We start from the raw sequence: 27,771 nt of genomic DNA on the forward strand, positions 1-27,771 counted from the left end.
TAGCACTCTTAAGGGAGCTTGAGGTGAATATGATCTGTGATACCATTTCACCATCTCTGGTTTCTACAAGTTAGAAAGCACATCTTTGGCTAGTGTTATAACATAGATGCCCAACACTGTCATTTCTATTTTTGTTTAAGAAAACAAGGCGAGTAATGGGGAAAGTACCAGCCTTCCATCTGATATTTTTTCTTGATTTTTATCATTAAAAAACCAGAGCATTAGTATTATTCAGGCAAAAAGTACATCATACAGGCTTCACTTTTATTATTTTACAGCAGACAGGTTTAACTGGTGTTACAGCTGGAAAAGAAGTAGCTAATCAACACATAGGATGCCAATTGACTGTTTGCTGTCAGCAGAAGGATTCTCAGAGACTTCAATTAGTATTGGATTGTAGTCTTCATATTTACATTTAAAAGTATTCTCCTCTATGTCCTCACATAAATTATTAGGCTATTCAAATTCAATAAAAGGTAAGTGTAAGTATCTGACAGAAAGTAGTTAAAAGAAAGGCTATTCTGAGAGCTGTCACTCTTGCACTTCTCTCTAGCTATCCATCAGGGGGACAGTGTCTCTCAGCATCTGCTGGTGGTGTATTTGATCACTTATTGTGCCAACGAGAACCAAAAATCTGCCCCTTTGTTTTTCAAATGATCTTATAAGGCAGAAAGACACCAAAAGAAAGGATTTTTTAGCGTACAGCACTGCTGCAAAAAAGAGCTAAGCACTGATTTGTGTTCTTGATGTCTAAACTTTTATATATTTACCTGTTGCTTCTGTCTATCTTCCTGAATTTTCTAATTCACAAGAGCCAGCTAGTAAAGAGCAGTAACTGATGAAATGTGTTTATCTGGATAAAACAGTGTCCCAGTAATATTTTCCCCTCTTTTTAAAATGTGTTACCTTTATTTAAAAAAATGATCAAATAGCTCCTGTTTTCAGTAATTCAGAACAATGATGAAAGTATATTTAATTATTGTATCAAACAATGGGTTCCACCCAGTTGTTTCTTCAGGAACATCAGACTTTTTTTTCTTGACACTTTAAAATGCCTAGGGTGGACTAGGGGAAAGCTACGCAACTGACCTGAAAGAGGAAAAGTCAGACAAACGCATGAGTAGTGGCCCAGCTATCTTGATCCACAATGTCTTTTGTGAAATATAGGAAACAAATATTAACCTAAAACCATGTTCAAAACCAGATAGCAGATCCCTATTTTAAGGCAGTCTTCCTTCAGACATCCTTTGTGCTTAAAAGAATTCTTGAATATATTGCCTAAAACCACAAAAAATGTTATAAATCAGGAAATCATTTAACATTTTATCCATCAATACAGTTATATGATTTAGAATATCAGTGTTGTACAATAAACCGTATCACCAAAAAAGATCTCAGACAGATTAACAAGTATTAGAAACTGAAACAATTTGTCTTATGGCTGCAATAACATCTCAGTGCAAAAAATATCTTTATAATGCTTAATTCCATGTAAGATAAATTCACTATGATCTCTTTGCAGCTACACTTATTATTCCTTAAAAGGCAAAAATAGGCAATATAGAACAACAATACTTTCTATTTTTTAATATTTAATGAGACTCAGGAAACTAGATCATGGAGTATGTATCATACTGACCAATAAAAATGGTTATAATTAATTAAGTTATATACTAATAAAGTTTTCACTGATGTGAAGTTCAAAACCGCATGCCTTGACTCTCTACTTTGGAATTCTGTGGTACAAAATACCCTACAGAGGGACATGAGAAAACCTTTCAAAACCTTCGCCACAGGACTGAGAGCTCAGAGAGAGCTCAGAGATGTGAAATTCTGAAAAACTGCTAAAAATATGTTTATCAATTCAAACTGCTGCAGACTACCAACCTGCTCTGGAAGGTGACTTCTTAAAAAAATTAAAAATTAGAAATGGCAGATTCATCGCCATCAAGGGCTCATGGGTGTCATCAGGTAGCAACTTCATGTTGGGAGCCCAAACAAACCATGCAACTTAGAGGGGAGCAGTGTCTGTCAAGCAGTTCAGTATATGTCCTGCAGCATCGTACACACCATCTCTGCTCTACCCACCTGAGCATCAGATGAACAAAACTATGAATCTGTCTTCTCCTGCCTTTTTCACAACATGGTTTTAGACATGCTCTGGAGAGAAATAAAGGAGCTACCTTTATGCTTTCTTATGTACGGGGACTGCTACATTTTCTGGTTTTATCTGAGCTACAAGAGATGAAGCAGACTTCTTTTACTGTCCATCACACGTAAAGTGCAGGAAGATGAAGTCCTTAATGAATGCTACCTTGCTCAATTCATGACAATTTCTGCCTTCATTTGCATTCTCTAAAACTTCACTAATAGTCATACAAGTGCATGAAATGAATGTGAGAGCCTAATGCAATATTATTTACAACAAACTAATGTTAGTTCCAATCCAGGAACTTAAAAAGCACTTTAAAAACTATTCTGAAATTAAGATTTTTGGGTTCCCTGACTGCAGCAATATCTTTTTTTAACTTGTCAGCTTTCAAATCGTTGGATCAGAAAGCCACACTAGGTTCCTCCTCACTTAGGCATAATAAGCATTCAGAAAAGACACTTTGTTCCAAATATTGCAATTCTCACATGTGGAACACGGGGAAGAAACTGATCTTTGATCTGAAATGTAATTAAACACTTTTCTCATTGACATGTGAGCTCCTTCTTTCCTACCAGTTGTATTCACTGGCTAAAAAATTGTTGTTTGTTCCACTTATATTATCAACTTTCACAGCACAGCTAACAAGAGTCAAAGTAGTAAAAAATTCAGATTTGGTCACCAAAGCCAATAGATATCAATCCAAATGTAAACTGGGATTGGATATGTTGAGGAAGAAATACTTTATCACTTTTCAAAGTGAAACTGCTTTCTGAGTTTTGAATTGACATAAAAGAGCCAGTTTTGGTGGAAATGTAGAACTCTCCAAAAGTTCTAAATATTTACAATGAAAACTTCTCTCCCAGCTCTTTTCACCTGAACCCACAAGATATTCTGTGCTCACTTCCACAGGGATTAGGATGACAGCAATGGAAATTTACTCTGAATAGTAATGTTTGAGAAAGAGGGCTCCAGTCTACACGCTTGTTTGTGTTGGAATGATTGTGGTGACTCCGCACACCCTCAGTCCAGATTTTGAAAGAAAAAAAGGGAAGTCTTGAAAGGGGCAAGCAGAATATGGTTTTACAAGTTTATGGTGGTCCTGAGAATTTGGTCCTCATCATTTAGTCAGCATCAGCAGGGTAAAGTCTGCTGTGTGAATACCCTAACTCCTACCTCCCTCTTTTGAGAGAAGATTTTACTTTCTTCCAGTTGAATGCAAGACCTTTCATTTAGACACTGCTCTAAAGAAGACTGCACTGAAGTGTTGAATAAGCGGTCTGCACGGCTTAAAAATTTCAGGAACAAGTCATTTCAATTGTATTTAGTGCAGAAGTTGTATTCCTCTAAAAACGTGGAGTTAGTGAGGTCTTCAGAAACCATCTCTAACTAAACATTTTTGCCATGTACAGATAAATTTGAAAAAAAGATTCTAAAGCTCTAAACCCTTATTACCTACATTGCTCTCTCAGTTCTTCCCACGAAACAACTGATGTGAATGAAACTATCACACCAGAAAACCTAACTTATATAAAATAGAATCAGAACCCAGAGGTAAAGCCTTCAAAACCATAATTTATCCAAAAGATTAACAATTAATTTATCAGCAGTCTTAAAGAAACTTACCTTTAAAATTTGGTCTGATTCTAGCATCATACCCTGATGTCCTTCCCATCAATTTGTCCAAAAAATCTGAAGGAGACAGGGTCTGTGAGGGGGATTTTCCAGATCTTGAATCATGTTCTTTACAGAAAGTCGTCCTAAATAAATTATTAGCCACCATTAGCTACTATTTAGCTTATATCGCCTTCAAGTCATGCGGAAATTACAACACTTTAAATAAAATTATCTCTTTTCAGTGAATGTAATAGTAAATATTTTCATAGAAAAATATTATCTATTTTCCATCAGAAAACTGTATTTTAGAAATAAACTTCAAGTAGTAGGCATAGACCACAATTTTTGCTATTCAGAAAAACTCAGCTTTAAAAAGAAATTCAGTAGAGCTATAGAACATTAGAAGATTCAATTTACTCTTTATCTTAAAGTTTAAAGCATTTTCATAGGGACTTTGATATCCTATGTCACATTGTTGCTTAATTTATGTGTGTGCTGTTAAAACTGTATTCATTAGAAGCCTGATCTAAAGTGGCCTTAAACTTTCAGACAATGGCTGGCAAAACTCACCAAGCAACTGTGAAGATTACTGATTTAAATTACTGATTTTGTTAATGTTGGAAAGGATATGGATGGAAAACTAGTCTTCTTTACAAATGCCACTTAACAAAGATTTCAATTATGCGAGTGAAAGTCTGGATTCTACATCAACAGTGTGAAAAGGGTTCCAGAACCAGCCACATCTTATCTTAGTTTTCTACCAATGAACATCAAGTAATGAAAAGGATCTTTATTTTCATTAGCTAGTATTTGTATGCAAGCTCTTAGGACATATCTCTGTTTTCAGGTTTTAAGAGCAAACTTCTCATACCATGTAATGCATTTCATATATCATATATATGTGTGTATATATATATGTGTGTGTGTGTATGTGTGTATATATTATGTATATATCATATTAGCTATTGAAGCACATTAGATATTACAGAGAAAGACTGTAGGGGTTTCCCTAGGTTGTTCCCTAGCGAAAGGAAATTAGAATGAAATGAACATATTTGGTGTGCAGGGACATGGATTTCATCATGAACTGCATTATATTGATATTTGTATAACCAATTTTATTGTTTTATCTTTCAATATAATCTTTGATCTATATTAAAAGTAATCCTATCACTGTGTCTTCTACACCACTACTCTATTCAAATATTTGCCCAGCAGGAACCACTCAGTTCCAGGAGTGTTTCTTGTTCTTTTATTTTAGTATTATTCTGTGTGTGTGTGTGCGTATGGGCATGTGTGTGCATCTATGTGTAAGTATAAACAAATTAGATATACAGGTGATTGATTAACTGAAATTCAAAGCAAATGCCAGATTTTTTATCCCTTTATAAAAGCATCACAACTGTTAAAATGCAATGTAATACTAAAATCTTGTGGTGTGATTCCCCATCTTTCAGGTTTCATTTACAGGGGGTGGTTGCTTCCTTTTGCTTTCATCAATGACAAGGTACCATGCTGGTACCTTTAATTTTTTACTACGTAATAGAAGATATTCTGCACTTAGATAGTAAAAATGTTCAGTTAAGATAATAAAAACTGGAAAACAATCTATTACATTTATTTGGGATGATCTAATACAAATTACTTCTGTTTTCATTTGTAACCAACTAGTTATGAGTTGTGTTGTGATCCCAAACTTATGAATATAAACACTGTTTCACTCTGACACTGTATACACCATTACGCATACAAATACGCTTCGTATATGTACATATAGACACACAGCACCATACAATATAGTAATGAAACTCATCTGAAATAATGTTTTTGTTAATTAAACCGAATTGTTTGCTTTGTACCACAAACAGTCGATAATTGAAGCAACATCTCATCAAATTTTTTAAAAAAATAGAAATAACAATCACATGTACTGATACTTTAAGTGAGCGTAGATCCTGGCCTGATCCAGGGGGCTCCCACAAGCAGAGGACTGGTTCTCTAATTTCAAATAATTACACTCCCGACAAAACTGGTTCAGTCATTCCCAAAGCTTGAAGAGTAGGGAATCAAAGCAACTTCCTAAATAACCTTCAGTGGGAGCAGAGATAGTAAATTGCAGAAGAAAAACTGAAGAAAATGTTTTTAGCTATATTAATACTCAGTGAAAAGGCATGTTTTGGAATCAGAGAATTGGAAAATAGATAACCCAAACTTGAGATCTTTTTTTGTGTTTGTTACCAAGCAACGAATCTCTCTGAGTGTAAAAGGGATAGCCTATATAAAATGAACATGAAATACTCTCAAATATAGCAAACGAACGAGGTTAACGTGATGTTGTTTCTTTATAGCTATGGTTTCCAAACCTTTTGATAAATATCATCACATAGAGTCATATCACCTACCTGAAGTGGTTTGTCTCTAAGAAAAATGCAAACAAGGTTGTCAAAATTTTCACTAGCTGCCGGTTCATTCCTCCTGCTTTCTGTGATGATTTGGAAAATATCCCAGAAACGATTCCACAGAGATGCAAGGAAAAAGTATGCTGGTGCTGCCTAGATTCCCAAATTCAGCAATAATTTAATTTTCTTGACAATCAGGAAGAGAAGGTCTGGATCTCTACAAACAGGGGGTAAAAAAGAAGTGCCAGTCCTTGGAATCATGTTCAGGTCAAGCCTAGGCTCATCTCCAGCAGCCAGCACAAAAGAGACAAAGCATCAGACCTGCTCGTTCCCCCGCCTTGCTTTTACTGGATGATGGAGAAAAAAAAAAGAAAAGGAAAAGAAAGAAAAAAAAGGGGAAAGAGGAAGGAGAGGAAACCCTGCTACCCAAAGAGGATCATGCAAAAGGGAACAATGCTGAGAGCAATCTGCTGTCGGTGTGTTTTATTCCCCTTTTGCTTTGAAAACGGGTATTTATGAATGGTGGTGGGGCTACTGGGTTGATCTTTTTTCTCTCTCTCTTTTTTTTCCCTTGTCTTTTGGCAGTGAGGTGTCAGTACTGCCGGGCAGCGGGCGGTGCGGGCTGCGGGGAGCCCCAGCGCCTGTGCTGGAATGAGGTAGACGTGATCTCGGCGCGCTATAAATTCAGCGCTCGGACAGCTCCGCGCCGCGCGGCGCGTGCGCATGTGCCGGGCGGGCGGCTGTGGGGTGTGCGTGTGAGAGGGTGTCTCTGCGGTGTGGGGGTGTGCGTGTGTGCGGTGTGTGAGAGCGGCTGTGGGGGTGCAGTGTGGATGGTGTATCTGTGTGGGGGGGGTTGCGGTGTGCTTGTCAGCGAGAGCGTGCGTGTGGTTGTGAGAGGGCGGCGCGTGTGTGTGTAGCGGGGGAGGCAGATCTCAGGCCGCCGGAGGGCGCCATGTCGCCCCTGAGCTGCCGCTCGCCTGGGCGCAGCCGGCCGGCGAGGGAGAGGGGGGAAGAAACATCCCGGGGGAAACGGCGGCGGGCTAGTGTCTCTGCCCTCCGCCTGGCCCTGCTGGGGGAGGGGGGCGGGGTGTGAGCCCGCGCCGCGCCGCGGAGCCCCCGGGCGGGAAGGACGGGCCGGGGCGGCCGCTGCGGCAGGGGCCAGGCCTGGGGCCGGGCCCGGGCTGCGGGCCGGTGGGCAGGTAGTGGGGAGCGGCCGTCTCCCCCTCCCCTGGGTCCGCGGCGAGGTGGGGGGGATGGCAGCCATGATGGCCGCGATGCTGTCCCGCGATGTCTGCCCCCAGGGACAGGGATGCCTGCTGCCCTCCTGAAATGGTGGTGCGGGCCAGGGGTCGTGCAGAGAGCCCTCTGCCATGGCTCTGGTGAGGGGAGGGGAGAAAGGCCTTCCCCTCCCTGGTGCCGCGTGTGGGGAGAGGGAGGAAGGAGCCCTCTTTCCCCCTCAACACCAATGTAAAAACCCGAATGCGTGTGAAGAAGAGGGAGGGCTGGCTTTCTGGGAGTTTGTGGAGAAGTGGAAGGAGCAGATTAAATAGTTTTCATTTCCAATTGCTATTTGTTTTTATTTCTTTTCCTTGCAGGTGTAAAGAAGAAAGTAATGCCACTCAGGTCATTTGGAGAGATGTCCATCTCCAGACCCTGGACCATTAGAAGGAGAGCATTGTATCTCTTCTGTTATACATGGGGAACCAAAGCACAGGAAGCTGAAACAAGGAACTTGCCCAAGATCTCACAGAGGATCTGTGAGAGAGCAGGGGTGAGGCTCAGCTTTGCCATTCTCCGAACTCCCGGTCCAGCGTCCTTCCCCCAGCAATTCTCACAACTCTTGATTGTTCAGTTGCAGGTACTCATCTTAAACCCAAGCTGTCACTGAGGTGTTGCATTGTTCAAGGAAAGAGAATGACGTGCCACCTCTGAAGTACATAATGGTAACCGATAGAAACTCTACCCAGCAAACTACAGCCTTTAAACCATTTTGGTGACACAGCTTTAAGTGGGCAGCTAGGGAATCTCATCTAGTAATATTCAGGGAACATGAACTGCTGTAGTATTCACACAGGCACACACACACATATATTTCTTATATCTCCAAAAAGCCCCTCCCACTTCATGACAAATACTCTCACCACGTTTGTAGCCATCTTTAAAAATTGCTTATGAAAAGTAGTTGTGTTTGTACAAGAGATCAAAGCCACTTACAATTCATTAAATGAAACTTTTGTTTATTTTAGTTTAATACTGTAGGACTTGTTTGAAAAAAATATACCATACTAGCTATTGATAGATGCAAATGCTAGATAATAAAACATCTTGTGCACAAAAAATTGAAGTAACAAGAAAAAATAGTCATAGCAGCATGAAAACAAATTAAATACCTTATTGCCTTGCCTACCAAATCTATGTCAGCAGCATACTGGAAGGTCCAAGAGAAGAAAGGCTACAGAGTTTGCATTAAACTATCACTGTTTAACAGTAAATATTGAGAGTTTATGCTGAATCACTGCACTGTGACATCCTCTAACCTCTTGAGAAGATAGTTCCTCATTCTAAAATGGTATTGAAGAGGAGAGTTATGCCTCTCACTGCAGTGTCTCATTCTGAGAAATAAAACCCACAAAACTACTTCTGCAAATAATAGAATAGTTTTGAGTCCTTTTTCACTAAAACAAAGACATACTTTTCAAAATTTGTTCCTGTCCTTGGCTAGATAGGAACCCAATAATACTGCTATAAATTACTACTTTTCGTTAAGATAGATGGAAAAATTGGAAAACAACAGTTTCTGTCAGCTCCAGGAAAAGTCTATGTCTCTTTAACCTATACTGCCACCTGCTTAAAAGTGTGAGGAATCTCAGGAATGCTTGTAGATTTCCTAACACTGAAATCACTGAATACAGCAGGTATCCTTCTGATAACACTGTCCACATGGATTTTGTGACAGGCCATGCTTTTAGGGACCTGTTACCATTTTAGGTGGAAAAAAAAGTAAATAGACATCTCTTTCAGTATTCTAACTAGAGAAAACCTACTTGAAAGTCTGCTAAGATTTAGCTGCTTCCTACCATTTTCTGCACTTCACAGCTGTTTGAAATGCTGAATAACTATAACCCTAAGTTAAAAAAGGAGTTCCAAGAAGTTCTTCAAAATAGCCAGCCCTTAACTGGGGGTGAGGGGAGAAGCATTGTAAAAGCATGATAAAAGGTGTAATAATAAAAATCTTGAGTATCTACTTCTTCATTTCTAACTTACATTGAAGCACCAAGTAAAACTTAAAGGCTTGAAAATACTGCTCTCTTGGTATCAGTCTAGGTAACAACTTTAACTTGAGTAGCTGTCTTCTCAAAAATCAGGCTCAGAGGTTGTTCTGAGAGTTCAAAACAACCATTTTCTCTAATCGGAGGGTTTCAGGTTGTGCTCCCATCTGTGTCCTAGGGGAATTTCAAGGCATCTTTCACCTCTGCATGTGTGAAGAACTTCCTGCTGTCAGTCATTCTTGCAACACTCTCTCTTTATACTCCTCTCTTAAAAAAAAAAAGAAAAAGAAAAAGAAAGTTATTTTGAGTACTGGAAGTCTCTAAGTTCTCATATATCCACAGTTAAGTAGTGTCTATAAAGTGCACAGCCTGTTGTGAGGAAATATTTACAGTTCTCGAGATCAGGGGGAATCATTTGGAAGCAGGGTGCCTGGATATATACAGTGTGTGTTCCAGTATCCCCTTCCTTTTCAGAAGTGAGAGCCATAAGGATTATTCTGGAGTCTTAGGAACACAAATGGGCAATTGTGGAAGAGGCACCATTTTTGCCTTTTTGTGTGTGTGCATGTGTGTAGACTTGTAGTCTCTTCTTAGTTCTCCAACATTTCATGCAGTCTACAGTGCCACATAAAAGACAAATGATTCCTTTGGTGAGGAATTCAAGTTCCACTTGTTGTTAGAACATTTAATACCATGGGTTTTCCAGATTAGCCGTATATTCTGGACCTTATGACTGCTCTTTGGAGCCATCTTCCTCATTTTATCTTCTGCAGAAGAAACAAAGTACGCAGTAGGTCAAGCTTAAACTCAGATCCCCTATTATCGTATCCCTGGCTTCCCCCTGCCTGGTGCAGAGAAGTTGTACCAAGCATCTCCAGCACCTTCTGACACCAGCAGGCATTACAAACATTCAAATTGGTATAGGACTGAGCTTCTCAATGTCTCTTCCAGAAATACTTTACTTTTATGACTTTATCTACTCCTGTCACCTTGTAGCTGGGATGCACAGTTTCAGTGTAATTCCAGGATTTCTAGATGGGAAGCATAAGCATTCTGGAGTTTTCAGCTATGCAGCAATTTTCGTATGAGCTATGTATGTAGTGTTGCACAGGTATGTTTCCTTCAGTGTTACCAATCGTGTTATCTCACACAACATGTTTTTGATAGCAGCGTTATGGCAAATGAATGAGAGTCAAGGAGAATAATCCAGGATGGGATGGGGAGGCTTATATTAAAACAGAAAGGGGATGCGAAGAAAGATGAGAGGCAGATTCTGTTCTTTGAGTGAAGAAGCTAGATAATATGTCACTGCAATTCCCCAGGCATTTTCCAAAGATTAATAATCATACTAAGTACGATATATAGTATTAAATGTGAATTAATTCAGCCACTTCTCTATTCTACCTGAGCTTTTAAGCATTAGCTGCTTGGGAGAAAATAGGACAGAATCACCCTGTTTCCATTTAAATAGTTTTGTAAAAGTTAGTTGATGGCACATGATTTATGTTTGTTTTCATTGTGCATGCACAATGGTTTCATAGGTTTTGGAAACCTATGAAATGGAAGAAATAAGGTCATACCACTTTCCCAAATTATGATAAATAAGTGATCCAGAAGCCTACTTCTGAAGAAACAAAATCCATCACTTAAATATGCAATTAGTGTCTATAAGAAAAGAAAATTCAACATAACTTTTAAAATGGTACGTCTGATTATAATAATTGTTAGATGTTTACTAACAATGCCAAATGTATTTCAATGTACTGCCAAATACAAATGAATAAAGAATACAGCCTACAGAGAGAGTACAATTATAGCCAAGGTAAAAAAAAAAAAAAAAAAAGTGAAACTGAAGGTAATTTAACATGACTGTGTGATGAACTAGGCATAAGAAAATATTGGGCCTGTCTGCTTTTTGTACTGTACCATAACAAAGGATGTAAAAGATCAAAAAATGTAATCAAATCCTATATATTGCTTTGATTTAAGAACTGTGTTAATTAGAGCTTCTTTTCAATGAATGTCAGTGATACCCCAAGTTATGTTAAGACAATGCAGTATCTAGTTGTTCGGCTGTCCAGTATGAAATCAAGTAACATACTTGACACACACATATCTGACATTAACAGATACCACAAAACATTTATCAATACAGCTCCATTTTTCATATATTCAAAATATTTTCTCATCCTCCCACTAATTTTCTTATTCTTGTTCACTTCCTAAGTCTGAATTTTGCTTTCTAAAATCTTCAACAGAATCATTTAAAAACATATTAAATTATGGGAGAGTGAAATAATATAGCTCTATGTTATAAAGCACCTTATAATATTATTTCCTGGTATGTATTTTTTGCACTGCAAAGGTAGGAAATAAAGAATGCCACAAATCAAACCTGAAAATTTAGTTTTTCCTCTATTAAAGGTCTGACAGTTTCATGCATACGGAGTCAGTTCTGTTTTACCAGTCATTTCAAGGGGATTCAGGTCTTGGTTTTTGGCATTATTGTCTTCTGCTTTTCCCAAGAACTCTCTATACTACAAGGCCAGTGTAGCTGACACAAGACCTTACTCCTGGTGTGGTACCAGTGAAATGCTGCTTTTGTTTATGATAGCCAGGAGACAAAGAAAGTGGTATCAATGTTTTGTCTATTCCCTGCCTTTGTGCAGAGTTCAGGAAGAGGAGAAACAGAAAATTGCCTTGTTTACTTCTGCACACTTGCATCCAAAGTATAGTTGGGTGAGTTTGTCAAATGGTTCCTGTTCCTTCATATGCATCTGTGCTTTGAGTCATCACCCCTAAGCCTTCATTAATACAAAAAATAGTTTAAAATTGTCTTTCCAGATAATTTTGTTTTCATCTCAGTCAAATGGAAACATCATCAATTGCAGTTTGTACGAAATATGTCACAAGTAAACTGAGATTAAGTGAGGCCACTCAAATGAAAAATCAATTCTGTGAAATAAATCATTTTTGCATTTGCTCTGTATGAACCTATACTCAACAAGTTTATCGTAAATATATGCTCCCACCCATCTCATTTGTTTACTCTGTCAGAGCTAGCCACAGCCATAAGAGACAAGTTTTTGTAGGAAATCAACGAGCCATATCGTAGAATTTGGTAGCCAAACTGGATTTCTGAGCAACACTTGTTCAGCTTTAACATTTTTTTTTAATTCTGACAAAGCAGCAAGAAAGAACTATACAAATGAATTTTCTAATGTATGTATCTCTGATTGGGTGAATGAGAAAGAGTTCTGTTATATCACACTATTAAGATGATTTATGTAGTGAACGCTTGCTTCCAGTATATATGTACATGAAAATTCTGTCACAGTTCTTGATTTCATTTGCAGTGATTATTTTGTTCCAGATGTTATATATTAACCTGAGGAACATAACATCTTACTTCTACTGTAAATTAGAGACTTCAGCAGACAGCAAAATTTTATAGTAACAATAACTAATGCTGCACATTATAATCAGTTTAATTATGTCTTACCTTAAAGCTTGTAAGCTGAACTTGCTTGTGTTCTGATAATGTTATTTTGTAAATTTTGGTCTTTGATATTTAATCAAGTGTGCATGCTTCCTGGCTTGCAACAAAACAATTTTTAGCCCATTTAGTGCTCATCAAACTTATTCGAAATATCATATTTAAATTGTCTTTACAATATGGCATCCAATCTAGGCTTAAGGATGCTGAAATCCAGAACACTGTAATCATATTTACAGACTGAAGAAAAGCTGTAAAGCTTAATTTATTTGTAAATGGATTACAAGAGTATTTTTAAACTGATCTTTTAATTTTATATGCCTGTTGAAGAGCATGATGGAAGCAATCATAGTACAAAATATGGATGATTTAGATAATTACTTATGTCCTGCTTGTGCTGGTTCTGCCTCACCAGGGTTAACCATCCCCTAGCAAATCCAAAATGCAGACACGTATGCATTTTCAGTACTGTCAAAGAACAAAAAAAAGAGAAAAGAAAGGGGAAAATACTCTGTCACAGGTGATATTTGGGCACTTACCTGTGACATTTACAGTGCAAAATTCTTCAGTCATAGCACAACATGCTCTAACGCATGCAGTATGCATGAAGGTATCGTCATCACAGAACAAATACTGCTCTGTGTGCTGAAAAGTCCATTTTGTGTTTTTCCAGTGTCTCTTACTTTGATTTTCTTTCTCTAGCTTTTACTAGAGAGGAGTAACAAGAGCACACATATGTGAGTATGTGGGTGTGTAAACACTTTTCCCTTATCTTTTCCACAGTTCTAGCTACTGGGAGGGAAAGTGATTTTTCTACCTCATCTTGCAACCTCTTCAGTTTCTATGATGCAGCCTAAGAGAGGGAGGAATCTCAGTGTCTGCGTTCTCGTGACTCACTATTGACTCTGCAGCTTCCTGGTAGCAGGCAGAATTTGAGTATTCCTGTGTTAAGGAATCTCATTAAACTACAAAAGCAGAGGAAAGACCCTAGATGAGGTGTTGACTCCAAACTCACAGGCGAGACATTACTGGTATGCACATTCCTACTGAGTTTTCTCCACGAGTAGAGGTGATCTGCAAGGTATCCTCTAAGTCATTAACAATATTAGAGCTATGATTGTTCCTTAACTTTAATGCATCTGTTTGCTTTTGACAGCAATATTTCCTGTAACGGGGTCAGGTTCTCAGGAGCTAGAAGAAGAGAAATGCTGCTGAGTTCTGCCTCAGTCACCTTTCTTTAAAAGCAACCCATCTGTAAGGCTGTCTGAGATCCAAAGATGAATGGTGTTCCAGAATGTCTGATTGATTTATGAATTTATTGAGTAACATTGGCATGCTGTGTGATTTTATATAAAAGACTTCTGTAGATTCTTTCTAGCATACACCAAATAATACATAGTACTAGAAAATCACATACACATGTCTATTTAAGACATTTGATGAAATTATATTATTCCAGAAGCAATTTATGATCATATAATTAAAGAATGTATCATAACACATTATGAATAGTAGGGCGAAATGAAGACTGTCCATGCATGTCCAGACTTGAATACTTAAGTATGAGAGTTTGTATTCTCCTAGCTTGCTTTTTGTATGAAATTTTTATTAATTCAATGTTTAAATGATTAAAATGTCAACTAATCTTCTCACATCTGGTGGTATTCACTGGCAGCAGCAGTTCTGAGTGATGGAGAGAAAATAGAAGGAAAATCTGTAACTGAACATATTTATTAGCTAAACTCCTCTTTGAAAAGTAATTAAGCAAGAAATTTGTATTAAACATTTTACCTATGTTATTGCTGCCACGCCAACAGAAATTTAACTAATACTTATTAACTCACTATATTGAACACTGGCATATGGATCAGTCATAATAAAATTTTATGAAGAGTTACCAGTACAAAAGTTCTGTTCCCCCTCAGTGCCTGTGAATAATTATTATTGACAATGTGAGTTATACATTCATTACACAGTATGTACTGAAAGTAGAAAAAGACTCCTACAGAGAATGTGGATCTGTTCATATCTATCTTTCAATTGTTTACACTCTAGGGAATAAGCAAAGGTCATTCTCCCAGGCTTTTCTCTTTTCCTGCCAAAATATGAGCCAAATTAAAGTCAATTGCAGTTTCACTGGAATTGGTGAGCCTTCAACCCTTGTAAATATTCGGCTTGTTAAACAGGTTAGTTTCAAAACTCTTATAAACAAAAAAGCTTGCTTTGTTTTCAAGTAAATTCAGTAAAGCCTGCTTATGCCAGGATTTCAGTCATCTTCACAATCATATTTTATAGTAAGGTAGTTATTGCCTGTTCTAGAAGCATGTAAGTGGTGGTGTATCCTAACTACAACATGCCAGAATTTGCATATCGATAAATATATTTTGGCAAAATTGGAATGTTCAGCTGTTGCTCCTTCAACAATGATTAGTAAGTAAGAGAAGACCAAAAAAAATCCTTCTTAACAACATAACGTAAAAAACTTAACAAGTGTGTCTTGCAGTTACTGATACCTGTATTAAAAATGACAAGAACAATACTGATTTTCTGGTAGAGAGATATTAACCACCCACTAGTTAATGTTGTGGTGTTTTGGGATTAATCCTGATAGAAAGCGAAAGACTGACACCAATACAGGAAGACAGCCTTCAAGTTTATTTAAGCAAATATAGATTCAGAAATAATCAGCACCCAAAGCATCACTACAGATCCTTTTGTGATGCATTGAGACTATTTCCATGAGCCAGTTAGACACAGGGGGTCCCTGACTTGCCAGCATCTTCAGTTTTTGCTTTTTTCCCTTAAACTTGAGGTCTGCCAGTCTAATTTCCTGCTCAGTGCCAAGTGTCTTGGCCATATGAACTGTGCAGAACCCCAAAATCATGGAAAAAGTATTTTAGAACAAAACCAAACAAATCCTATAAATTGCAATTTTATTAATGATGTTGAGAGGCAGGCATCAACCAAAAAATTATCCAGCCTGGATCATTTCCTCTTTTTTAGGAAACTGCTTTCCATAATATGAATAAATATTCTGACACAATGCAGGTTGACCTCCAAATTTGGTCTGGCCAAATCAGTTGCCACAAAACTTTGAAGTCTGCAAAGCTTTCACTGAGACTTGGAGAGCAGGAAGTTATCTCTTGGAGAAAGGTAACAACTATCTTACTTCCTGTAACCTCTCTCTCTTGTTGTAAGACAAGGCCACTCCCACATCTGACTACCAGACATGGTATTTCAACAGTCTCCCAAGAGTTCTAATTCTGCTCTCTCTGAGGTTAACAAAAAGTTAGTTAGGACTAGTATGTGGAAAACAAGATGCATTTTTATTATAAATGCAGGTAAAGTACCAATACCACCAGAACTATGTAGGTCTTACATAGCATTTACTTGAACAGATCTTGAAGGAAATTGCTATGGATATGTCAATTTTCCACAGTATTTTAAGGGTCAGAATTGCCTTTAGGTAACCTTTAGAAACCTTTAGATAAGTCAGCATCAGCTTGCCTTATCCTCTCCCATCTTAGTCATTACAAATAGAGAATTCCAGCTATGTCATGTGAATCGTCATGCATTCCATTTGATGTAAGCACCTAAACCAAAGGTATATTTATTCTACAGAAACCTATTGTCAGGAAGTTGCAGAACTGGAAATCCACAGTGTTTATTGAGAAATCAATTCATGTCTTTGAACTAAACCAAAAGCTCTAGTGTTTCAATTAATAGTCTATTCCTTCTTTCTTGTTTAAGAAAATACTACTAAGATGCTGAGGTCTTCCTTGTGATGGTGTGATTACTCTCAGTCTTTTAATGTGGGAATATCCACCAGTATGAGCTGTGGGAATAACAGAAAGTGACTGGGACATGAAAAAAAAAAAAAAAAAAAAAAAAAGAATTGCAAAGTTAAGATAGATGGTCATCAGTGCGTAATTGCTGAATCATCTTCCCTTCAGTGTTTAACTGGGGAGGATGTTCAAATGTGCTTCAGTCCCAAACCAAAGTGTGATATCCACTAACGGTTCCAGCTAGCAGGCAGGTAAGTTAAAAACTTAGATTTATTTATGCAGTGGACTTAACTGGTCCCTTTAGAGTACTACTGAAAAAGTTTCTATGAATTATTCATACAACTTGGATTTAGTATTTGAAAGTTTATAGTATGCATCATTGATGGTGCTTTTTTTAAATAATCAGTGCAGAAAATTTAAAAGCTTTTTTTTTTATGTATACTCTGACCATATTCTTCTATTACACTGCTATCTAACTTCAGTGCTGGAAATGGAAACTACCCTCAGTTCACAAGGGAAGCTTTACACAGTTAAATTCACTTATATATCCAGCTCATGAATGTTAGTCTACATCAATGTTGCATTTATTTTTTTACAGAAGCACTGCAAGGAATTTATTTCAAATTTTCTATTTATTTATTTTTGTTTTTTAAATTAAAATTTTATTCCCTGGTCTGTATCACTGATTTTCTCATACCTTTGTATAGAACTCATATTAATATCAACAGAATTGTGAGAATTTAAGGCTTGATTTACCTCCTACTGCAATTAAAACAAGTTCATCTTCTGAATTCTATTAGAACTAATGTTCATTGGGAAGGGCTGAAGAAATATTTAGAGAAAAGAAAGGGAGAGTTTAGACCTTTGCTGCCTTTTCTATTATAATTGTTTTTGAAACAACTTTTTAGGAATGTAAAAAATGTATCTCTCTGGATAAAAATGCTAGTCTTTTCCGTTTAGCAAACATCAGTCTTTCGTCCTGCATTTTCTTTAGAGCACAGTCTGCCTTCATTTAATTCCCTTTCTTGTGATGGAGCATCATTCATGATGTCACTGCTCCTTCACAACAAATTCACAAAGCAGTCTAGTCTCTTCCACATCTTTTTTTTTTTTTTTTTGACTTTTTAACATATTTCGTCAAAGTAACTTCAGGCCTACGCACTTACTCACATCCTAACCACTAGTTCAATTCCATGAAAAGCAGTGCTCCCTAAAAAAACCTGCATCCTCCTGCACAGGAAAGATCACCCAATTCCTGCATGGCCATGAACCTAATCTAGAGCTTTCTGCCCCATTACAAACTTCAGGACATTACTGAAACACTGGCTGAGTAACTACATGCTCCCAAACAAGTAACAAATGTTTGTAATGAGAGATTACCCTTTTCCCAACAGAGGGCTGCAAAACATATTTTAGGATGATTCTGCATAAAGGCAAACCTAGAGGGATTCAACAAGAAAAATAGCCTAAAATGAAGAAAATGTTCAAGCTAGAAGGAAGCAATCCTATTTGAATAAATGTGTTATTATCCTTTAAATATGTGATTCTATGTGGGCATGGGTGAATTATAAAATACGTGTTTAAAGTGTAGAAAAGAGAAAAAGAAAAATAGAAAGATGCACATGGATGGGCACTTAAATAGAATTGAGTCTGATTAGTAAAGATCTATAAATATTATTTAGATTATGTCATGACTAAATCCCACTGAACAAGAATTGCTTCTGCATCGTTAGTACAGTACTTCTCTGATAGAAATCCTGTTTCAGGATAGCTGCCTGGGAATACTTAGTAATCCAACACTGCTATGCATGTACTACTTTGAAAGTTGCTGAGGACCCTTCAGGTACTGCATTAACTTGCTACAGTGCTGACTCTGAACTTTGGAAATTCAGCTTGAGTTATTTTCAAAATAATACCATTTCCTAAGTAACCATTTCTTCCAGGGGAAATCTGAAACCTGTATGATATAAGCAGTATTTCCCTTTTTAAAATCACATTTCTTTTCACCCACAAAACCAAATGAGCAGCTTTTCTTTCTTCCTCTCTTTCTTCCCTTCCCCCCTTCAGACCTCCACAGTCCTAAAAGCAGATAGAGAATCTGTCCAAGGCTCTGTATTTCTGTGCATATGACAGCAAATGTACTTTTGGCCATCATTGAATGACACTTAATTAGCTTGGCTTGCCATAAGCTAACATTTCAAATATCTCTGATATCTTTTTCACAGAAAATAACAGATCTTGCTAATAGATTCTGCATATTTAGTTGATTAGCATACATCTTTGCTGTTGTGCAAAAGCACTGTGCATCTCTTCATGCTATAGCTTGTGAGGGAGGTGACATGGGAGAGAGAAATGAAATTAAGAAGAAATAAGGGCTGACCTTTAAAGTATAAACCCTTATTTACTTAGAGCTCTAGTAAGATTCGAAGCTTTATTACAGTTCAGTCATTTTTGCTGTATGCACAAATTCATCTATTGTAAGCAATATCCAGTTTCCAACATGGATAGTGCTTGTTGCTTCAGCAGGGGTCAGCTGATTACCAAAGGCCAGTACTGCAACATGTTGTTCCTGCATGGATCCATTCTTCACTATCGACAGAGCAAAGGCAGATAAAACAGGGGTGGTGTGAAGTGCACAGGGCAGCCACCAAAGGAAGGAAATGCTATCTATTGCTCAGAGAACCCACCTTAAAATGGGTATGTTGCTAAATGTCTGGCTAAATGTCTGTTGCAAGACTAGTAAAAGTCCTGTAGTAACATGCCTAATTCATAGAAAGTTTTGTTACATAAAAGGAGAGAGGTGATCTAATACAGCTAACAGAGAACACACAGAAATTTCATAGGAAGACAGAAGCAGAGTCTTGGTCAGCTACTGAACCCTCCCAGCTCCCACAGACTAGTACTACTGGAAATACTGTAGCAATGTAGCTGAGGAGCTTTCGAGTTCCATTTCCATCACCTTTGTGAATTAGTGAACTAAAGAAATGGAGAAGGGGAGAAGGTGGGGACCCTCTCTCCCTTTAGTGGTCATGTTCAGAAGGTTCACAGATACACTGAAAAGATCAAGATTGTTGATCATGGAAGGAGAGTGTGGATGACACTCCCATATGAAATTCATATGGATATTCACTGTTGATCCACAGTTTGAGAATCTCTTTTCTAGCACTGTTTTGCAAAGTTAAAATTAGTCCGATATCAAATAAGCATGAAACAAAACCAGCCAAAAAAGACTGATGCATTCTTTACCATTTCAGATACTCAAGAGCATCAAGAATCCAAGTTCAAGCCACAAGACATTCACATCACACAAAGCCTTCCTATGTGACTTGAAAATTATATAGTATAGCCATGCTCAACAGAAGCATCTGATTACCATGGTGTGACAGCCTTAGTGTCTGTTCTGACTCTATGGACAAGGTCAGGGTGCTCTGTTATCAGGTAATCAGAGCCCACACAAGTCTGACCCTGGACAGCCGCATTTTCTGAACCCCAAAGCATCCTTAGCCTTGACCCTCACTTTACCCCAAGTCCTTAAAGTCTCCATTGAAGCAAGAAGCTGATATGGAGTCTGTTCCAGAGACACCACCACCCCGGGGATGGGATAACTGAGTGCAGCTATGAAGGCGTCAGGCTTATTCAACAATTACACAGTCATCCTTGGACAAAGTATCGAGTTCTCCTGCTGTAGTAAATGCTGTATGGGAATCAATATTAAAAATCAGCCTTTAAGTCTAAAGGAAAAATAAAGGAAATTTTCCCATTTAGAGATGAATAGCTTTATTTCACTTTGCAAACATGTTTTAGATTTTCTTGATTCCACATGCCATTTTAAACTAGGCCACAGCAGCAATATCCTGTTGAATTCTTCACCTGATGGAAATGATCGAATACCTCCCTTCTATCTCTATGTTAATAGGTTGCATATGTTCTTCACTGACTGACAGTTTGCCTACACAAATTTCTGCGTTTGGCTTCTTTCCTATTTGAAGAAGATACTTGAGTCACTGAGGTAATTTGAGACACTATGGTCACCTGAGTCAATTACCTGACTCAGTCACCCTAACTAACAACAAAATGCAGTTCCAAGTTTTCAAGGAAATGATATAACTTATGGGGAAAAATATATTATCAACAAATGTATTGCTGATTTGTTGAATTTTCTGTAGAGTTATAAAAATAAAATGATCTTTGAAACCTTAATCCAATTTTTTTTCATGCCTTTTTACACAAGCTGACATTTACAGCAAATATTTTGGAGATATTTGCCAGTTCTGCTCTGTTCATCTAATAAAATGTCTTGGAGAATTAGAGGGGGAGCTAATACTACCTTCAAAGGAGGAGATGGCAAGATTCCTCATGAATGATTGGAGCTAATTAAAGAGGTTTCAGATGGCCAATTATAAACATTATTAAGGAGAACTTTATTTTTCCTACACTGATAAAACTTCGTTTTCATTCTTAAAAATTAGTTGTAGTATTCTAAAAACAAAACAGCAAGAAAGCTACTGAAATGTTATCTATGGTGGGTCTATTTCAGATAGCTTAGTTGTATTTTCAGTACTGTTAAAAAGGGGAGGGCTTTATAATCAGTAATAGTACAGCTGGACAAAAGCTGTTCCATCTATCAAAAGAAGTTTTCTTGGCTCCACAGGAATTCTCTAAAACAATGAAGTGAACCTGAGGTCCTTCTCACCTATTTTGCATTAGAATGTAATAGAAAGTGCAGAGGCAGCAGGAAAAAAATGAACCATAAATATTTGACTTTATATAAGATAGATAAATTAGTCAGTTCTGTAACCACATACTGCTTTTAATGGAAGATACTACTGGGATTTCCACACTCAGAACAGATGAACCTTTTAATCTAATGTTAAAAAATATATACATATATGTATTTAAAAAGTAAAAAGATAGAGTTTATTAAGATTTTTATTTCTCAAAGAATATTGTTCATTTTTTAGATTAGAAGACCAGATTTCTTTTTTTTTTTTTTTTTTATTTCTCGCCTATGCTATGTGCCCCACCGATCAATCCACACATTTACTCGGCATAAGACTGTCAAATTCTCATTTTCAAAATAGCAGCTCCAAGACAAATTATCCTTCTCTGTCAATGAATCAAATCAAGCAGTGAAATCAGAAGGAGAAAATGACTGGCCTGCTAAGATGTTTCACACCATTTCCTGTCTGCAGATCCCTCTCCTGTGATGTCCCTCCATGGTCTCCCTTGCCCCTAGTGAACAGTTTCACCTCCTAGTTGTTGGGCCCTCTGCTGCCCTGTCTTTTCTGTCCAGCCGCTCCAATTGCAGCTCACAACTGCTCTTCTCATTAGCAACCTCTCTTTCACTCTGTCCATGAGTATATCACAAAATCAGGTACCTTCTGATCTCATGATGCCTGCCCTCCTTTTACCTGAACTCTGAAGTGCTCTGTATACTTGACACTGCAGGAAGAATGAGTTACTACAGCTGATGATATGAAAGCATCAGAAAGGCAATAATCAAGAAGCAAAAAAAACCCAAACAAACAAAAAAAACCCTAAACCAGATTTTGCATCAAAACAGCTTAAAAGAGCCAGTAAAACTGTACACATAGAAAATAAACTTCTGTAACATAAGCTGAAGTAAAAGTATAGTGCTAAGAATTTTATTATTAGATATTAAGCCTTGGAAGTTATCTTATCCGTATTCTTGATACAGATATTTCAAAATGCCAATATGACATTAATACCCAGACTTAAATTTTAGTTTGAGCCCTATACCCTTGGGAGACAGTAACATCTTTGTTATGTAAGGTACTTTTGTGTGAATGATTCCACAGCCATAGGGGTGTCTGTGAGATGGTCGAAAAATGTGTTTTTAGTTAAAAATTTGAGACAAAGAATGCCCAGTGGTCTATGAAAAATTGTAAAAGTTGGCAGTAATATAATCAAGGACTCCGAGGACAACTGTTTTAGACACCTTGTAGGATGAATTGGAGCCTTGCTTTTGCTTCACAGTTCGGTAGGATGTGTTCAATATCTGCTCTCAGGCAATTTGATAGCTTTTCTAACCTCCTTAAGACAGCTTCCTTAATCTGCATAGTAACAGATATAGTAACAGCATCTGTATAGTAACAGTATATACCTAAACATAATATTGCATGGCATGTCTCATTTAGCTGCATAGCCATTATCTGTCTTTGTTTTTTTAACTGAACAATAGGTCTGCATCTTTCAGAACCAGAATTCATTAGACATGCCTGATTCTGCCATAGATTTGTTCAGACTGGCCTCACAATTCCCTGTGGTCTCAGTTTTCCTCCTGGAGGAAAGCATCCAGTGACTATTTATGTATTTAAAGGCCAATATGTTACTGTTTTTTACCCCAGTCTGAGGTAGAAAGAGCTAAAAAAGGTTTCTATGAGGCATCATTATTTTAACTAATCTAAAGTGATCTGTCCTGTGCATAGTATTCCTGAGGCATTCCTAGAAGAATTCATTTAAGCAACATTATTTTGTTGATAGGAAAGGCAGCATTTCAAGGCTTCCTCATTATTTCTAGATGTCCCTTAGAGTATGACTATTAACAATTGCATTTGGTTCTAGAGAGCACAGAATGAAAACTGCAAAGTAAAAGCAGTGTAGCTAGTAAAGAAATCCAACCAGGTGCAGGAACTGTGAAATTTTCCTTGGAATCCTTTTCACTGAGTAAGAAATTTAACATAGCCTGTTGTTCTTGCTGATAACAGATGACAAAACAACCTCCAGCATCTGCAACAATTAACTGAAAATACATGCTAAGATATTATTACTTGGTTGTAAGTATCCATTGCTTTCCTTTCAGATGAGCTCATGTATTTCCCTAAGACAGGAAGGCATATAACAAGAGGCATATAAGTTCTTGTAAGAAAGTCAATGTTCACATTTTGATTTGAAATATGGCCCTTTTGAGTGCCACAGAATTCCAGCCAATGGCCTCCTAGAATTGCTATTTGCTACTAAAAGGAGCTATATCTCACCAGAAGACATAATAATAGTAATGTGATGATTGAAAAAAGTTAGAAAACTTTCAAAATGCTTTAAAAGGCTTACAGATGAAGGTAAGTCAGTGATATTTTGTTGTTTTTCAAAAGGCAAAATGGAATTGTCATCTACAAACAACAGTATCTTTGCTAAAACACCTGAAATAATGTTTCCATTCTGCTCAGCGCTAGGAATGACTCAGCTGAAGGGCTGGGTCCAGGCTTTGTTTTTCTGAGATCTATGGACTAACCAACAAGGTTCAAAGGGAGCAACAAGAATGACCAGAGGTCTAGATGTCCTGGAGACTGAAGGAATTTAGGTTGCTTAGTTTAGGGAAAAGGAGCCCAAGGTGACGTTCAACTGTCTTCAACTATAGAAAATGTAGCTGCAAAGAAAACTTTTCTTCAGCACCAGGATTCAGGCAAAACATAATCAACTTAAATTGCATCAAGATTTAGATTAGACACTAGGAAAAAGATCCTAATAGTAAGAATAGTTGGATGCTGGAACAGATTTCTGGTAGAGGCTATAAAAATGTTCAGACACAGTGATCCTGAGAATATTCTAAATGCTTCAGTCCTGAGAAACAGGAACAGCTGATGTTGCACTGTGAGAGGAAGGACTAAATGACCTCTTGAAGCCTCTTCCAGCACAGCGTTCTATATTTTTTATGTTATAAAAATGCATACATGGAATCACAGAGTAATTTAGTTTGTAAGGGATCTCAGGAGGTCATCTGGTCCTATTTGCATTTTTAAACAGGGCTAACATGTTGCTATATTCCCCTGGCTGGTCAGGTTGCTCAGGTCCTTCAGGACACTTATTTTTTGCTACTGCTTAAACAGAGAAGTAGCCATGATGCTTTGTATTGTCTTTTCTGTAGTCAGTATTTCACCTTCTCCTGCTTTCATCCTGAATCCCCAACAACTTGAAACTTTGTTTCCTACTGTCCCTCCCATTAAAAGTTCAGGCATCTTTCACAATCAGTGCGTATGGGTACTAATGTAAGTGCATTCTCAGATTTCTATGTCTGGAGAAACAGCAATGAAAACTATTTCACATGCAGGTAGACATTTATCTAAGAGCTATCAAGAAGGTAGTATGAATCAAATGATCTGCAGAAGCAGTGTTTGAAATCAGTGCCATTGTGGACATTTGTTTTTCTGAATAATTCTAACAATGTTTATATCTTTAAACCATCAGGTTTTAAGACTAAATCTCCTAGGAGCAGCTCCAGTAACCAGTGAACTGCTTTTCCAAAAACATTATAGCTTTTAAATAACAAGATTACAGATGTCTTTCTGTCTCCTCTGTCTCACGCAGCCCCATTCCCAGTAAGTATTTATAAATAATTTCTTTTACTGAACAGCTGACATTCTGGGGAATTTCTAGTTTCCAGACAGTTTGCTTGATTGACAAGAATGGCTGAAGAGAGATCCATCTGCTGAGTTTCAAACACTGCTCAGATCTGCAAATGCCAGACAGAAAGCACTCCAGGAAAACTACTACTAGTTTCCCCTATTCAAAGTGTTAAATGCGATGACAGCCAATAGAGATAATACAGGGTTTGTTTTATCTGCATAACTTTCCTGCAGAAATGCAAAAACTCTAACTAATAATTTCACTGATCTAAATGGTCAACTAAATTGTAGCTTTGAACTTAAGAACACAGTATTATGCACAACTGCCATGCAGTAACCAAGTGTGGTTACTTAGAGCCTTCCACTTCTTTTTCAATATTCTGTGTAACGTAAATATTAAGGATACCGTGGAAAGTAAATGTTCAGCTATGGGGATTTTCAAATTTTTAATGAGAGAATGAAGTCTGTGAGAATTATTTCTATTTGGATAACATGTTTGCGTGTTAAAGTTTAGTTGGGTTAGGAATTAAAATTTATCATCTTACCTCTCACCTGGTGAAGCATAATGGCCTGATTTTCAGTATAAAATAATCACCATTGGCTTCACTGAAATTTTAAGGTGCTTAACACTTTCGGGACTCTGTCTAATATTACCAAGACTTCCTCATTCTGAAGAGTTAGCAACAGATTGCTCTGGATGGTGCCCAGGCAATAGCCTCCATTCTTAAAAGAGACCTGGAAGTAAATGCTGCTATTTTCTGATTGCCTTGAAGTCTTCATCATAGCACTTGGGTATAGACAAGATAAATATCAGTTAGGAATGGTAAAGGGGGAAAATGTTCTCCCTCTTCTTTGGAAAAGGGAACGGGCTTCCAGCCTTAAATGCCTTTAACGATGTTTTTAATGCATACAAATTTGTTTGATCAGTCAATTTCTTCCTTTGCCACATAGAAATAAAGCAGTGAAAATATTGTTTTTTTCTGGAATTTTCAGCTTCCTAATCTGATGTGTATTCTTGGAGTAGCTCTTCAAAGTAATCTACCATTAATATGGTACCTTTTGCAGAATTATAATCTAGTCCCAAAGAGACATAATTAACTTGAATATGCTTATTTTTAATTTGCAGAATACTGAATTGATGAAGAACAGTTTGGGTATTTTTAAGGAACTGGAGGTGTGCCAACACTAGAGCTACTAAGATTTTTTTTTCCTAATTACAGTGTTAAACATGGTTAATGTCGTACCAGTCATGAGATTTTACAATAGGTTGTAATATGCTGTGAACCTACACTTCCACATTATATCAGAATCAGAAGTGATAATTGCATTGTATCATCATACAATAATGGTCCAATTAACCTATCATACCCTGCTTTAGTAGATCCCATTCTGATGCAGTAGCTATGTCTTGTTAAAAAAAAAATAGATTGGGTTCACTCTAAGCACTAAAAAAGTAGCTAATTCACTGCTTCCTATGCTAGAGAGAACATTAAGTCCTAAATGAAAAGACTTTCTTTCCTGCAACCTGGGTTTTCCAAGAAGGGGTACACCTGGGATATTCTGAAAAATCACCAACAAGGGTCTGTCTGGGATAAGGATGAAATAATCAGAGAAGTCTTGCCAGCAGCCTTCTTATTAGTCTCAGGTTCATACTGAAGCAAAGATGTCAGTTTTCTAAGGCTGCTGTAAACACCATTCTGATTTTGGGTCCTGGTTCCTCCCATTGAAACCTAATTTCCATAGAATCATTTCTTGGCACTTTTCCCTATTCTGGCTATATATTTTCCTGCTGGACTTTTTGAAGTGCACCTACACATCCTAAGAACATTTTAAGAAATACAGCCTTGTACTAAGATGAGGTCTCCGGTCTCCACAATCTGCCAAGAACAATCATGTGCAATGTGGCTATCATTATGGTGTCGTGCAACCAGTGCTCCCAAGTTGCAAGGCTACAACTAAACAAGTGTTTGAGGGTTATTTAGTACAGTTTCCATGTCTTTAAAATTACTGTGGGAACTTATTGTAGGAACCAGAACTTAGGAAGGCCACAAAAATAATTGCTGTAAAAAAGGGTGAGAAATCATTAGGGAAAGATGAAGATTTCAACAAAGGCAGAATAATGAAATATGAAAGTGCAATGCCCTGGAAGTATGTTGCAAAAAAGTTACCAAATAAGAAAAAATAAAAGCAGAAATAATTAAGAATTAAGGGTGACTCAAAAGTAGGGAAATAAGACTATTATATTAGAAAAGGATTTGAAAGACAAAAATAACAGAGTTTGTGCTTTACAAATACAAACTGACTTGAAATGTGGACAAATGTTCTCTATGAAAGAGATGATAAACTTGTTTCTGTCACCAAACAACATTTGAACTCAAGTTTCCAGAGCATAATTGGCAGATTTCCATTTATGCCAGTTTCTTGTTTCCTTAACATTTCTGTTATTGGTATCAGCAAAAAGAAGTGTTAATTAATCTTAGCAGCAAACAATGTAAGTCCATGTTCTGAATTCAAAATATCTTCTGACAGGAGACTGCAATCTGCAGTAAATTGTAAGCAATCCTGGCCTGTCAATTAAACAGGACAGGATAGGAAATGAAGGCTGAAGATGTTCATATTGTGTTCTTGAACTGAAAAGATCAACAACTCAATCAGTCAGAAATAATTGTCTGCATTACTGCCTGCAACTACTT

General features: G+C 37.3%; 1 protein-coding gene across 5 annotated transcripts in view; it reads right to left on the minus strand.

Annotated features, from left to right (window-relative positions):
• The window catches only part of GLRA2 (glycine receptor alpha 2), a 131,186-nt gene extending 124,420 nt beyond the window's left edge, over positions 1-6,766 (minus strand). For 2 of the 5 annotated variants that reach the window (XM_026110174.2, XM_026110168.2), the window contains exons 1-2: positions 6,169-6,765; positions 3,776-3,909 (exon numbers count right to left, since the gene is read on the minus strand). In XM_026110174.2, the coding sequence (XP_025965959.1) occupies positions 3,776-3,909; positions 6,169-6,236 (202 nt within the window). In that variant the 5' untranslated portion in view covers positions 6,237-6,765. Of the gene's footprint in view, positions 1-3,775; positions 3,910-6,168 lie in introns of all 5 variants that reach the window. The other 3 variants (XM_026110172.2, XM_026110173.2, XM_026110169.2) reach the window with 2 other exon arrangements.
• Between the last annotated feature and the right edge of the window lie 21,005 nt (positions 6,767-27,771).

The sequence above is a fragment of the Dromaius novaehollandiae genome, chromosome 1 (genome assembly GCF_036370855.1).
Source record: "Dromaius novaehollandiae isolate bDroNov1 chromosome 1, bDroNov1.hap1, whole genome shotgun sequence".
Taxonomy (NCBI): domain Eukaryota; kingdom Metazoa; phylum Chordata; class Aves; order Casuariiformes; family Dromaiidae; genus Dromaius; species Dromaius novaehollandiae.